The sequence below is a fragment of the Chenopodium album genome, chromosome 23 (assembly GCF_948465745.1).
Source record: "Chenopodium album chromosome 23, dcCheAlbu1.1, whole genome shotgun sequence".
Taxonomy (NCBI): domain Eukaryota; kingdom Viridiplantae; phylum Streptophyta; class Magnoliopsida; order Caryophyllales; family Amaranthaceae; genus Chenopodium; species Chenopodium album.
In genome coordinates this window covers 33,133,894-33,148,369 of record NC_137856.1, presented here as the reverse complement: position 1 = coordinate 33,148,369, position 14,476 = coordinate 33,133,894, and the positions used below count along the sequence as shown (strand labels likewise).

Sequence of the window (14,476 nt, the reverse complement as noted above, 5' to 3'; positions counted from 1 at the left end):
TATATTTGAGTGGAAAGCGAAATGAATCATTACGTAAACTTGACTATAAATTTGTTTTACTAGCTTCTCCATGCACGCACTAACGTACTCCATCCTAATAAAGGAAACTCCGATCCATTTCATACTGTCCTTCCATAAAAAAAAGCTTGTAAGATTCAATGAGCAACCAAGGTAACATGAATGAAACACAAAGTGTTTATGATCGAACTAACGATCTCAAGGCATTTGATGAAGAGAAAATTGGGGTAAAGGGGGTGGTAGATGGAGGAATAGAAAAAGTTCCTAGCATATTTGTTAGACCACTCGAAGATCGCTCTAAGGATTTGGGTATTAATGCAAAAAATATAGGTGTACCTGTTATAGATTTTGCTCAAGTTGGTGAAAGTGATTATCAAACTGCTAAGATTGTAAGAGAAATCATTTCAGCATCTCGAAATTGGGGATTTTTTCAAGTGGTAAATCATGGAATTCCTTTGGAATTATTGGAAAAGATGATAGAAGGAGTTCGAATGTTTCATGAGCAAGATGCAGAGGCTAAGAAGCAAATATATAGCCGTGATTATTTCTCAAAGAATGTCACGTTTCTATCCAACCATGACTTGTATCAATCAAAAGCTGCTAATTGGAGGGATACTTTCTATTTCAATGCTCTAACGGGTGAAGTTGATCCTCAAGAACTGCCTCAAATATGCAAGTGAGTTACTTAGTCTTTTGAATTCTTATTAATTTATTAATTAAAACATGTAGTATCTACTCTATCTTCTAGTACTAACTCATGTTGCTCTTTGTATTTAAAAGTTCACTTAATTATATGTATTTAAAAAATTATTTTTGCAGGGATGTGACACTAGAGTATGTTGACCATATGGTTAAGTTAGTTAACAACATACTTCTGTTGTTATCGATGGGCCTTGGACTCAAACCAAAACATCTTGAAGAACTCGACATTAGCAAAGGGTGGTCCTTAGCTTGCCACTATTACCCGATTTGTCCAGAGCCACAATTGACCCTGGGTACTAGCGGACATGCTGATATTACATTCATCACGGTACTTTTACAAGATCAAGTTGGAGGCCTCCAAGTTCTTCATGAAAACCAATGGGTTGATGTTAAACCTATCACTGGCGCCTTGATTGTTAACATTGGAGACGCACTTCAGGTATCAACCCTATTTTTAGATTTAAGCATAAGTTAATTAAGAAGTTTGAACTTGAATACATGGGTGAATAATTTTTAGCATGTTTGACATTATTATTATGATATTGTACATGAATCTACACTAGTTCTAATACTTTATTACTTCAATTTGTATCCAGATTGTATCTAATGGCCTACTGAAAAGTGTCTACCATAGATCAACAGTGAATAATGTTGTACCAAGGATTTCCATTCCATTTTTTGTTCAGGGCCTTTTTTCATTTAAGAAAATATATGGTCCACTCAAAGAGTTAACATCAGAAGAAAATCCACCTCTCTATCGTGAATTCTCAAGTGAAGAGAACCTCGCATACCTTTTCTCCAAATCACTAGATGATATTGGAATTCATCATTTCAAGCTACCTTCATTGTCCTGAAGATGGAAGGTAAATCTGATTAAAGCTAGAGAAATATAAGTTACAACCACAAGTTACAACAAACAATGTTGTTTGGAGTACCATCATAATTTGTAGCAATACTAGCAATCAAGATCCGCTCTTATAATAAATTATTATCTATTTGTCCATTATTCTCAATTCCTTGGTGTACGTGATGCTTTATCATTGTATTATTATATTGTCATATTTTCTAATTTTATGTAATGAATTCAACATTCTTTTATTTTACCGGCACAACTTTGTATGAAAATTCAGTATGTTACCTACATACGTATCATATCTTTTTTCTAAGAAATATTCGTCATTAGAATATTATTTTCACGTAATTCCGTGATGTTACATAATATTCGTACTCATTAACACAAGATTCATGAATGATAATGATAAATGTCATGAGACTCCTAACCTTGTTTATAAGTTCGAATCTCACCAAGGGTTTTTTTTTTTTTTTTTTTTGGGGGGGTGGGGGGGTGTGGTTGGGGGGGGGGGGGGGGGGGGAGGGAGAGGGGGATGGTTTCAAATTTTCAACCTCACCAAGATTTGCACATACACCTGAGATTAGGAGGTCAGGTTGGATATAAGGCAATCTTATGTATAATTAGACTACAAGTAGTAATTAATTAATAGGTCAACTCTTGACCTAATTCAATAATTATTTATAAGGTCAATCATGTGACCAAAATTGTATCAACTAGGGTTGTTCATCGGTCCAAGACCGGACCGGACCGGATCGACCCGGATAGGACCAAAGACCAAAAATTAGAATTTTAAGAACCGAAGACCGGACCGATTAAGCTAGGACAGAACCCGGACCGGACCGCTTAAAAGTAAAGGAAAAACTATATTGTAATGTCATTTTTACGTCTTTTTTTGCATGTTTAGTACAAAAAAAACTTATAAAGTTAAAGTTTTCTAAACTTATTAAGAATAATTTTAACCATTATTTAAGGTTTCACGTATATTTTTAATAAAAAAATCGGTCCGGTCCAAAACTGGTTTTAATATAGGGTTTTGGACCAGACCGGACCGAAGACCGGAAAAATGAATTTCAAGACCTGAAGACCGCACCGATTAATTCGGTCCGGTCCGGTCCGATCAAGGTTCGCTCCGGGGTGGTCCGGACCGATTTATGAACTCCCCTAGTATCAACTATCAAGCTTTTCCTTTAAAAAACACAAATATGTAGAAAATCATGCAACTGAATAACTTACATACAATTACACAAAATATTGAATAACTTACATTATTATATATTTGCCTTTTTTTGGGTGCAAATTATTACTATTTGCCTTTAGTTTGCTAATTACAATTAAGGATAAATGCAACTAATCTTCTGGAAATAAACTTTTAGAGTTTTAGTGGAAGTAGAAAAAGTATGGTGGTTTGACCAATAACAATAAAGGCATGCAGCACTTATGGTGGGCAACTTGCATGCTATTATGATTTGTATATGGACGAATTGATAAGCATAATCAGTATTTTAATCTTTTAACTAATCAGTATTAATAAGCATAATTACACATGACTAGCTATAAATTTGTTTTACTGGCTAATTAATACATAGCTAAGAGTCATCTATGCACGCATTAAGTCCTAATAAGTCCAAAATTAAACTCCGATCCATTTCATACTGTCCTCCATAAAAAAAAGCTTGTAAGATTCAATAGAGCAACCAACCAACGTATCATGAATGAAACACAAAGTAGTTATGATCGAATTAACGATCTCAAGGCGTTTGATGAAGAAAAAACAGGGGTAAAAGGTGTTGTAGATGGAGGAATTGAAAAAGTTCCTAGCATATTTGTTAGACCACTCGAGGATCGCTCTAAGGATTTGGGTACTAACACTGCAAATATAGGTGTACCCGTCATAGATTTTGCTCATGTTGGTGAAAGTGATGATCAAACCGCTAAGATCGTAAATGATATTATTTTAGCATCTCAGAAATGGGGATTTTTTCAAGTGATAAATCATGACATTCCCTTAGAGTTGTTGGAAAAAATGATTGAAAGAGCTCGAATGTTTCATGAACAAGATGATGAGGCTAAGAAGCAAATTTATAGTCGTGATATTTTCTCAAAGAAGGTCAATTTTCTTTCCAACCATGACTTATATAAATCAAAGGCTGCTAATTGGAGGGATACTCTCTCTGTCAATGCTCTGACCGGTGAAATCGATCCTCAAGAGTTACCTCCAATATGCAAGTGAGTTTTGTATTACTATGTTATCAATCAGATTATTTTTAGTATATATATGAATACATCGTATTTAAATATTACCCTTACACATCCTCTATTGCGGCCTAAAAGGAACCCCATTACCCAAATCTACAACTTAATTGCATAAAATTTATGCTTTTAACTATTTCAAATCTATGTATCCCATATTCCCATGTATCTTTGTGTGTCCTAATTTTTTAATCTTTTGAATTCTTATTAAGGTATATTATAGACTAGTTCATGTTACTATTTGTAATTTAAATTTCACTCGATCAAGTATATTAAATACAAATTATTTTTGCAGGGATGTGACACTAGAGTATGTCGACCATATGGTTAAATTTGTTAACAACATACTTATGTTGTTATCGATTGGTCTTGGACTTAAACCAAAGCATCTTGAAGAGCTTGAAATTAGCAGAGGATGGTCCTTAGGTTGCCACTACTACCCGGCTTGTCCGGAGCCACAACTGACCTTGGGAACTAATGGGCATGCCGATATCACATTCCTCACAGTACTTTTACAAGATCAAGTTGGGGGTCTTCAAGTTCTTTACGAAAACCAATGGGTTAACGTTAAACCTATTACTGGTGCTTTGATTGTTAACATTGGAGACGCACTTCAGGTATCATTACTATTTAATTTTTTGATTTTTTACCTCCGTTAAATGTTATGTGCAACTTTAGGTATTATTTGTGAGATATAAAATATTCCAAATTTGCACATAATATTTAACGGAGGTACGGAGTAGTATAATTCCTAACTTTATTTGGAATACATGGGTGAATAATTTTTAATCTAAACTAGTGATCTAATACTTAATGTGTATACAGATTGTATCTAATGGTCTATTAAAGAGTGTCTACCACAGATCAATTGTGAACAGCGTTGGAGCAAGAATTTCCGTTCCATTTTTTGTCCAAGGTTTTTTCTCATCTAAGAAGATATATGGTCCAATCAAGGAGCTAACATCAGAAGAAAACCCACCTATTTATCGTGAATTCTCAGCTGAGGAGGACCTCAGACACTTCTTCTCCAAATCCCTTGATGAGATTGGAATTGATCATTTCAAGCTACATTCATTGTCCTAAAGATGGAGGGTAAATTCGATTAGAGATAGTATTACAACCACAACTTCCAACAATAATTTTATGAGTATCATCATAATTTGTACTAGTTAAAGTGCTATATGTAGCAATCTAGATTCGCATTGTAATCGTTATTTTCAGTTGTGATATCTAATTTAAGGTCCAAAAGTTTGGGAAGACATTTATATAGAGAATAAAGGCTCTTAATACGTAATAAACTATTAGACATTAGTCCATTATTTTACTTGGTGTGATGCTTTATCAATGTACTCAACATAAAACGTATGATACACCCGGGCAAAAACGACGCAGCCCACAACATAAAACGCAGACATCAAACAAATTAAAAAATAAATTTATTCGTGTACGCAATTATTAAAAGATGAACCGATGCCAGTTGATGATGCAGTACTTTTTGGATTACAAGTTTCACCTATTCTGAACAACGTTGACAATTGATTAATTGGTAAGTATATGCAATGCTTTTAAAATTGTTCTCAACAATGAAATCATCATAATTCATTAACAAATAGGTTTGCCTACATGATTATTAAAATTCTTATACAATGAACAAATTAATATAATATAGGCCAGCTATTTTGAGAATAACAAATAGAATTATACAATTTCTAAAAAAAATTAGGTAGAAATTTGATTACCATTAGAAACAGGGTAGCCAATACCATGCCTTGTAGTAGGGAAAGCAACAAAGAGCAAACTACAAATAACACCAACACCAATTGGAATTATATCAAGAACCTCTTGTATTTGATGACTTGGCATTGGATAAAAGCAATTTACCACATTTCTATCTCTGAAAGCCACAACTCCAAATACAAGTACTGATAATACAGCATGAACCCAATCAATCAACCTAAGCTTATACTTAGCTAGATCAACCACAACTCGATCCGAGTACGAGTAGTCAATGAGCCACATCCCTTTAAAGGTGGCGAACCCATAGTAGACTTGACCGTTAGGAGCTCGAAAGCTGTCTGTGAAGGAAGCTAAGAAGCATGAGAGGGCTAGGAGTGTAAGGAGCATGGTAGTCATGACTTGGGTTGTGGTGTCGCATTGACCGTTATTGGTGAAGATTGGTGTAAGGAGTTGGAAGGCTAGTAAGGACCCTGTTGGAAGCAAGTTGGCTAAATGAGCAGTGCTTGCTAAGGCACGTTGAGAAATTGATGGCGCTTTTCGATCATTTGGGGTGATGGATGGGTGGTCATCGGAGTCGGAATCGGAATCGGAACCGGGAGTTGGTTGATTGGCTGAGGTTGATGGAACTCTTTGTTTTATCTTTGACATTTTGTTGGACAAAAATGAGAGAGCAATAATATTCTTATTTTCTTATCTTAAGGAAAATTATAAGCAAATGGGCAATAATGCATTTTATAAGGAAACCGTGTTTATTTTAGACTTGGTCTTCGCCTTGTGTAACATTCCGTAGTTGTTTAATCCAAACCATTATAAAACAGTTTCAAAGTTTCTAACTAGAACAGTTGTCTTAATAATTTTGTACTAATAATTCGATTAAGGAATTTGTATACTTCTTCCCCTTACTTTTCGTTACAGTATTCTTTTATTTGATCACTAGTTTGGTGTTCCGTACGATGTACGGGTTGTTTAATGAATTTAAAAGATAAATTTTTTTTTTATCTATATACTAAGTTTTAAAATATATTATTGATACAAAATTAGTTAGGAATTGATGTAAATTTGTGACGATTTAAATTATCCCGTAGGCATATAATGACTAAGGGTCTGTTCTCATTGACTGAACTCAGCTGAACTGAACTGAGCTGAACTGAACTGAACTGAATTTCAACGTAAGATAACAGGCCCTAATTATAATATTGGTGAAAATACTTGATTTCAAAATTTATAAAAATAGCAAAGTAAGTTTGAAATATTATAAATTTCTCAAAATTAGCCAAAAATAAAGCAAATCAAAAAAATGTTCTACGACTGTTGAGTTGACTCAAACCTGAAACTTTGGGCTAGTGTGAACATTTTTTTGACCCGGACCTGAAGTGATCGACTAGGGGCGAAGCTAGAAATAAAAATATAAGGGTTGGCATGTGAAATGAATACAAAACATTTGTTTAAGGTGGAGAGGAGGGTATCATGTGGCACATAAACTCTCTTAGATATATTGGAACGCCAAATAGTATAGATTGTTAATAACGTTAATGCATATGTATGAGCACATGGATTAGGCTAAGTCAATCAAGTCCATCAATGCTTAGACTAATCTAAATTTTGTTAATGCACATGGATTTCTACGTATGTGAGTGGAAAAGCAAAATGCATTACACTTGACTATAAATTTGTTTTACTAGGGATAGTTTCTCTATGCACGCACTAATACCTAATAAGTCCAAAAAAAAAAAGGTAATTATATGTGGGCGTTTTCCGTCAAAAAAATAAAGGAACGAAACTCCGATCCATTTCATACTGTCCTTCCATAAAAAAAGCTTGTAAGATTCAATATTTCAATGAGCAACCAAGGTAACATGAATGAAACACAAAGTAGTTATGATCGAATTAACGATCTCAAGGCGTTTGATGAAGAAAAAACCGGGGTAAAGGGGGTGGTAGATGGAGGAATAGAAAAAGTTCCTAGCATGTTTGTTAGATCGCTTGAGGATCGCTCTAAGGATTTGAGTATAAACGCTGAAAATATAGGTATTCCCGTTATAGATCTTGCTCAAGTTGGTGAAAGTGATTATCAAACTGCTAAGATTGTAAAAGAAATTATTGCAGCATCTCATAAATGGGGATTTTTTCAAGTGGTAAATCATGGAATTCCTTTGGAATTATTGGAAAAGATGATAGAAGGAGTTCGAATGTTTCATGAGCAAGATGCGGAGGCTAAGAAGCAAATATATAGCCGTGATTTTTTCACAAAGAATGTCACTTTTCTTTCTAACCATGACTTGTATCAATCAAAAGCTGCTAATTGGAGGGATACTTTCTATTTCAATGCTCTAACGGGTGAAGTTGATCCTCAAGAGCTGCCTCAAATATGCAAGTGAGTTACTTAGTCTTTTGAATTCTTATATATACATACATACATATTTATAACGTTTTTACTTTAGCACTATTCACACACTTTCCTTTGATCGTGAAATTGTGATTTATACATAATGAAGGATATAGTTATGTATGTGGAGTCTTGTTAAATTCGTCACAATACATATATATTTTCAAATATCAATTTTTAATAATTTTTGCTTTTTACTCGTAATAATAATAGACATTAACAGTAGTTGAATATATATGTGTACGTATTGGAAAACATGACTAAAGAAACGTGTTAACTACAAAGTAACGGAGGATTATAAGAAAGCTAGAAATATATTTTTGCAGGGATGTGACACTACAGTATGTCGACCATATGGTTAAGTTAGTCAACAACATACTTATGTTGTTATCGATGGGTCTTGGACTCAGACCAAAACATCTTGAAGAACTCAATATTAGCAAAGGGTGGTCCTTAGCTGGCCATTACTACCCGACTTGTCCAGAGCCACAATTGACCCTAGGAACTGGTGGACATGCTGATATTACATTCATCACGGTACTTTTACAAGATCAAGTTGGGGGTCTCCAAGTTCTTCATGAAAACCAATGGGTTAATGTTGAACCGATCACTGGCGCCTTGATTGTTAACATTGGAGATGCACTTCAGGTATCATTCCTATTTTTCAATTTTAGTTATTATAAGCTCTAAGTTTGGAATACATGGGTGAATAATTTTTAGCTTGTTCGACATTATTATAATATAGTACATGAATCTAAGCTAGTTCTAATACTTTACTATTATTTCATTTTGTTTTCAGATTGTATCAAATGGCCTATTGAAAAGCGTCTACCATAGATCAACCGTGAACAATGTTGTACCTAGGATTTCCATTCCATTTTTTGTTCAGGGCCTTTTCTCATCTAAGAAGATATATGGTCCAATTAAAGAGTTAACATCAGAAGAAAATCCGCCTCTTTATCGTGAATTCTCAAGTGAAGAGAACCTCACTCGCCTTTTCTCCAACTCCCTAGATGATATTGGAATTCATCATTTCAAGCTCCATTCATAGTCCTAAAGATGGAAGTTAAACTTGATTAAAGATGGTATTACAAGTTACAACCACAACTTACAACAATATTGTTGGGAGTACCATCATAATTGGTACTAGTCAAACTGATAAAGATGATCTATATGTAGCATTCAAGATCCGGATTGTAAGCATTATTTTATGTATGTTGTGATTTCTATGGGCCAAAGTTTGGAAAGACATCTATGTTGACTACATATAAACAAAATAAAGGCTCTTATAATAAATTTTTACGGAGTTGCTTTCATAGCTTTGCATTGTATGAAAATTCAAAATGTTATTAACGTATCGTTTTTTTTTCTTCCTCTTTATTTTCCTAATATATTGAACTAAGAAAAGTCGTTATTAGAATATTATTTTCACATAATCATAATGTTACATAACGAAGTACGAGTACTAATTAACATGAGATTCATACATGATAAATGTCCTGACCTTGTTTAAGTTTTGAATCTCACCAAGTTGGGGGATGTAGGGGGAGGGTTCAATCATTTAGATTTGCACACCTGAGATGAGATAGGTGGTCAGGTTGGATATAATGCAATTTTATGTATAATTAGACTACGAATAGTAATTAATTGATTGGTCAACTCTTCACCCAATAATAGTCTAATAAGGTCAATCATGTGACCAAAATTATATATCAAAGTTTTTCCTTCCAAAACACAAATATGTAGGAAATCATATACTCTCTTTTTCATTCTCTTCCTTAATTGGGTTTTTTTTTTTTCCTAAAGAAAGAAATATGAGTTAAAGACTTAAAACTTTGTAACACATCAAAATAAAAAACATCAAAAGCCTTCCTTCAAAAAAAAAAAAAAAAAAAAAACATCAAAAGCCAATACACCTAACTATTTTTTTAGCCGTTACGATTTTATTTTATTTTATTTTTAAGTCTATTTTTTTTCCTTTTACCTTAATAAAGATAAAGTCATGAAGCCCTTTCAATTCATAAACATTTGAAGTGGCCTACAAGTAGATTTAGCACTAGATATATGGGTGGAAGTAACTATTAAACACTTTAATGACCTCTTTAAATAAAAGAGAAAAAAAGAGTAAAAATACTTAAATTATTTTGCATTTTTTCCTTCAAAAAAAAAAATTATTTTGCATTTTGCACGCTTGAAGTAACATTAGTTCAATCAAAGAGTTCACGTCGAAGAATATCTACCAATTTACAAGGAATTCACAATTCCTCAGGTTTCTTGATTAACTTGACAGATTTATGCTGAACAGGGCATTTTGGAGATCCACCAAGGCCTGTAGTTAGGAATAGCCCACAAAATTACAGTATGTTAGTCCATAATGTCATATTTGGTTATTGGACAAGGCCCATCCAAATTCTACGGAGTAATTCAATAATTACATAAATACTGCCAATAGAGAGTGTGTACACCATAATAACTTAAGTGATTAAAGCTTCCCTTCCGTTTCCAAAAGATTTTGAGATTGGATTTCATCACTCATCCTTGTGGCTCTCTAGCCTTCGATAATATAGATATGTCATTCCACACTTTGGTTACTACTCTTAATGAAAGATCGACTTAAACCTAGCACGCTACAATTTTTTTTTTTTTTTTTTTTTGGACCATTTTCTGATATATCATACTTTAACTACGATAAAGAGAGAAACATAGCTCAAGTGGTTAGAGGTCTCTCGATTCCATGATCCAATACTCATCTTATTAGACGAATTCAAGTACTCAGTAGACCGTAGCATAATGATTAATGATGGCTTTGACTTTTGATTTTGATTTTCAGCCAAGATTGAGTAACTCACAAAATACCCTTTGTCAAATTTACTTGTCTTACACCCCTAATCAATTGGATTGATCATTATTACCTCTTTCCATTTCACAATTCTTTTATTTAATTTCTTCCATCGAATCCCTATTTCTCCATATTCCCACATCAATTCTTCAAATTCTGCAATCTGGGTTGTTAAATTTTGACACTCTTCTCTGATTTTGTTCTGTAACCCCGCAAATTTGCTGAATTTTCCCCTTTTCATTTTTTTTTTCTGGATTGATGATTGAAATTGTATTAAGATGAAATTAATTTTAATGGGTATTTGAGAAATTGTTTGATTTTAGTTGGAAGAGAGAGAAAAATGAAGGATTTTGCAGGAACACCAGGAACTATAACTGGGCTTCTTTTAAGGATTGCTCAATTTATGTTTGCTGCAGGTGCCATTGCTTCTATGGCATCCACTAATAGCTTCTTCAATTTCACTGCTTTCTGGTATATTACTCAATTCTTATTACTCCTTCGTTCGGATATAGTTGTCACGTTGTTATATTATTTCAAATTACACTATAAACGTGACTATTAATTCTAGACGGAACGAGTATAAAATTACGTGTTTTGTTCAAAATTTTGTAATTTTGATGTTGGATTGGCATATCTGATGTGTTTGTGCTTATTTTTGAAAAAACAAACAACAAAACCCTTTACATATGATTTTGTCATAAACATTGTCTTTGAGTTTATAGTCCACTATAATTGTTTAATTTGTTGTTTGATTAGCATTTGTTTTTCCTATCCTGGTTAGACTTATCCAAAATGGGTTTTTGTTTTCTGTATATTATGTAGATTATATGCTTGTCCTGCATAATTTTTTTTGATGACTGAAAAGTTGTATACAATACAAGAAACACTTCATGTGGCATGTTTATGAATGATGCTGAAGTAGCTATAGCTATTTGGGTTGCGAAATTCGCAAATTTGATAACATAGTATCTGTTCCTTGGCTTTAATTTCGATTTGCTTAGAGCATTTACACATCTAATCCCTTGCTTTAGGTGCTTATTTCAATGGTCATGAAACTTTGTTCTTTAATCTTTACTTAGGACAACTTCCTGTCCAATGATTTCCATGCCTTTTCCTCTATTTGACATTGATTGATTCCTTATCTCCCTTTCGATTCAGGACAGGAGTCTCTCTTGGCCATCTGTGTCAATTTCACAAATTATAGACTGATTTTTGAAGATTCCATTTGTTTCTGAAAACCAAAACTAGTGGGAGTGTAGGACTATAAACTAAGAACAAAGTATGATTCTTCTTAGTTGAGAACAAATTAAGTATAATGTCTAGACAGGAGAAAATCTTGTTGTTGTAACAAAATATTTTGAGGATTCGAGCACAAAGCTGCAAACCTGTGTAGTACTTCATTTGTGGGACTAGATTCACTTGGAGCCTTAATTCATATTTTGTACATTACGAAGTATAACAGTGTCAGTGCAAACAGAAACTCGAAGACTTTGATCATTAGCTGAAAAAGCATTTTAAGGAATTTCTTGTAATAATCTGCCAGTTAACCTGGAAGGCTGTAAGTCCTAGGAAGAACACGAAACTTGTACAAGTATATTTATATTCACTATCAAGCTTTCTGTTGTATAATGTCTTACTCTTTGTGCTTTAGATGGTTCCTCCAAAGCTATAAAAATGTACAGCTTGCCTTTCATTCCCATAATCTCCATTTTATAAGAACTTATAAGCTTAATTTCTTCAGATAACTGCTTCCAGAGAGTGTTTTTGGTGATTATTATTGAATTTCTGTATGCTCAGAAATTGTCTTTGGGAAATAATATTGAACTAATTATAATATCTCATCCATGTGTTTGAAGGGTTTGGGATGAATGACTGTAACACATATTGCCTTTGCAGCTATCTCATAGCTTCTATGGGTTTGCAAGTAATCTGGAGCTTAAGCCTCGCGTTGATGGATGCCTATGCCCTTGCAAAGAAAATTGTGATTCATAATCATATCCTTGTCAGCCTTTTTGTAATTGGAGATTGGGTAGGCCTTCCTCTACTCGATATTTTGTAAAAATTACTCCAACTCTTTGTTTCTAATCCTGAACCTGTGTGCTGTGTCAGATATTTGAAACTCTTCATTTTAGACCAATAATGTGGACATTTGTTATAATAATCGTGCCAAGTTTAACATTTGGACACAAATTTATGATTAACATGAGTATGGGAGCCCGAGTTATATATTCAGGGACTAGTTGGAAAAACATGAATGCAAATATATTAGCTGCATAGAGTCCTTTTTTGCATTAGTAAAAGCTAAGGTATTAGCAAAAAAATCATAGAAAACAAGCATAGAGTTTTTCAGGTCCATACATTTGAAGCTGCTAGTAATTTCTCCCCTTAACCTTCACCCTCCTTTGGTAACAGATAGGATTTGTTATTTTGAACAATGAACATTCAATTTGAATGATAGTTTAGATGGGTCAGCAACTCAGCATAAGTTGCATAAACCCAAAATCTGGGTTTTATAAGACACAACTTTGACAATGGTTGGTGTACTGTAAACAGGTTACAGCTACACTGTCTCTAGCAGCAGCTTCTGCGTCTGCAGGAATTACAGTCCTGTACTTCCATGACATCGGAGGCTGTACCATTGTTGCAGAATGCTTCAAATACCAGATAGCAGTTGCTTTTGCCTTTCTAAGTTGGCTCACAGTGCTCATCTCGTCTCTCATCATGTTCTGGCTTCTAGCAGCAAGTTAGAGAATCTTCTTGCTTCGGATCCATTACCATGAAACGGAGCATAGATTACAATGTATATAGAAACAAGATGAGATCTAAGTATAGAGAGGTCATTGGTTCTCATTGTTAATTTTTTTTTTTTTGTCCCCTTATCAGATCATTTTTGTATATTTGTGAAGTGTGTATAGGTCGTCAATTTATCACACCTGTAATCAAGAATGGTGTACCCATGGTATTGCCCAATTTTGAGAAGTTGAATGTAACTTTTCGCTTCAAACATGTTCGTATCTAAACAAAATATTCCGATGAGATCAATTTGTAGATTTTTTTTTTTTTTTTTTTCCATACAGCAGTGAAATATGGGTAGGAAATATCTTGATTAAGAAATTTGTTAGCATTCCTTTTTGCAGTGAAAAAATCTTATGTCTTTATAGCAAAAATTGTTATGGTGTTTTATATGAAGAGTTATTTGAACAAATGTTACCCCTGATATTTTATGTCACAATGATATTTGGCCCTTTTATTGTCAAGTTGATATAAACACATTAAAATACAAAACTTTAAGTACTACATGTACATATATCTAACAAAGCTAGCTCGTATCCAATCTCTTAATTGGTTTGAATTACACGACTTAAATTGTACACAAGATTAACTATTATGCAAAGTTGCAAATGTCCTTTTGATATATACGTATGTGATGGATGGCCAATCTTTCATGACTTTCAGTTACTCTATATTCTTGAATTGATCAAAAGCAATAGTTTAAATTAAACATCATTAACCACACAAAATGTCAAATTGTACTTATTATTTAGAGACAGATGGAGTATTTTCCTATGCAACGATGAGAATATGATATGCTATACTATCTATCTACCAAAATCCATTTGGATAAAATCTGAGAATTTTAAAAAGAATGGCTTACACAAAACTTCTGAACATTGCTAGCCTATCTACAAGT

General features: G+C 33.6%; 4 protein-coding genes and 1 pseudogene across 4 annotated transcripts; 4 read left to right on the top strand and 1 right to left on the bottom strand.

Moving 5' to 3' along the window:
- The first annotated feature begins 176 nt into the window (after positions 1–176).
- Positions 177–1,574, top strand: LOC145607413 (1-aminocyclopropane-1-carboxylate oxidase homolog 3 pseudogene; annotated as a pseudogene).
- A 1,685-nt stretch (positions 1,575–3,259) lies between these two features.
- On the top strand, positions 3,260–4,979 carry LOC145608884 (deacetoxyvindoline 4-hydroxylase-like). The gene is made up of 3 exons (XM_081664474.1): positions 3,260–3,799; positions 4,119–4,440; positions 4,649–4,979. The coding sequence occupies exons 1-3, from the start codon at positions 3,282–3,284 to the stop codon at positions 4,904–4,906; spliced, it is 1,098 nt and encodes a 365-aa protein (XP_081520600.1). The 5' UTR covers positions 3,260–3,281; the 3' UTR covers positions 4,907–4,979.
- On the bottom strand, positions 4,708–6,253 carry LOC145608885 (protein DMP3-like). Its single transcript, XM_081664475.1, has 2 exons — positions 5,563–6,253; positions 4,708–4,902 (listed from the first exon to the last, which is right to left on the bottom strand). The coding sequence occupies exons 1-2, from the start codon at positions 6,206–6,208 to the stop codon at positions 4,895–4,897; spliced, it is 654 nt and encodes a 217-aa protein (XP_081520601.1). The 5' UTR covers positions 6,209–6,253; the 3' UTR covers positions 4,708–4,894.
- A 1,102-nt stretch (positions 6,254–7,355) lies between these two features.
- Positions 7,356–9,247, top strand: LOC145609370 (deacetoxyvindoline 4-hydroxylase-like). The gene is made up of 3 exons (XM_081664870.1): positions 7,356–7,934; positions 8,273–8,594; positions 8,746–9,247. Exons 1-3 carry the CDS (start codon positions 7,399–7,401, stop codon positions 8,995–8,997), a joined length of 1,110 nt encoding a protein of 369 aa, XP_081520996.1. The 5' UTR covers positions 7,356–7,398; the 3' UTR covers positions 8,998–9,247.
- Positions 9,248–10,719: 1,472 nt separating this feature from the next.
- LOC145608889 (CASP-like protein 5B3) lies at positions 10,720–13,855 on the top strand. Its single transcript, XM_081664477.1, has 3 exons — positions 10,720–11,256; positions 12,682–12,814; positions 13,339–13,855. The coding sequence occupies exons 1-3, from the start codon at positions 11,126–11,128 to the stop codon at positions 13,531–13,533; spliced, it is 459 nt and encodes a 152-aa protein (XP_081520603.1). The 5' UTR covers positions 10,720–11,125; the 3' UTR covers positions 13,534–13,855.
- The last annotated feature ends 621 nt before the right edge of the window (positions 13,856–14,476 follow it).

Excerpts from the sequence above, each read along its gene's own strand:
- LOC145609370 (XM_081664870.1), top strand. The coding sequence starts at position 7,399 with ATGAGCAACCAAGGTAACATGAATGAAACACAAAGTAGTTATGATCGA. Across the intron at positions 7,935-8,272 it reads GAGCTGCCTCAAATATGCAA|GGATGTGACACTACAGTATG; the intron begins GTGAGTTACTTA and ends ATATTTTTGCAG. Across the intron at positions 8,595-8,745 it reads ACATTGGAGATGCACTTCAG|ATTGTATCAAATGGCCTATT; the intron begins GTATCATTCCTA and ends TTTTGTTTTCAG.
- LOC145608885 (XM_081664475.1), bottom strand. The coding sequence starts at position 6,208 with ATGTCAAAGATAAAACAAAGAGTTCCATCAACCTCAGCCAATCAACCA.
- LOC145608889 (XM_081664477.1), top strand. The coding sequence starts at position 11,126 with ATGAAGGATTTTGCAGGAACACCAGGAACTATAACTGGGCTTCTTTTA. Across the intron at positions 11,257-12,681 it reads TTCAATTTCACTGCTTTCTG|CTATCTCATAGCTTCTATGG; the intron begins GTATATTACTCA and ends TTGCCTTTGCAG. Across the intron at positions 12,815-13,338 it reads TTTTTGTAATTGGAGATTGG|GTTACAGCTACACTGTCTCT; the intron begins GTAGGCCTTCCT and ends TACTGTAAACAG.
- LOC145608884 (XM_081664474.1), top strand. The coding sequence starts at position 3,282 with ATGAATGAAACACAAAGTAGTTATGATCGAATTAACGATCTCAAGGCG. Across the intron at positions 3,800-4,118 it reads GAGTTACCTCCAATATGCAA|GGATGTGACACTAGAGTATG; the intron begins GTGAGTTTTGTA and ends TTATTTTTGCAG. Across the intron at positions 4,441-4,648 it reads ACATTGGAGACGCACTTCAG|ATTGTATCTAATGGTCTATT; the intron begins GTATCATTACTA and ends ATGTGTATACAG.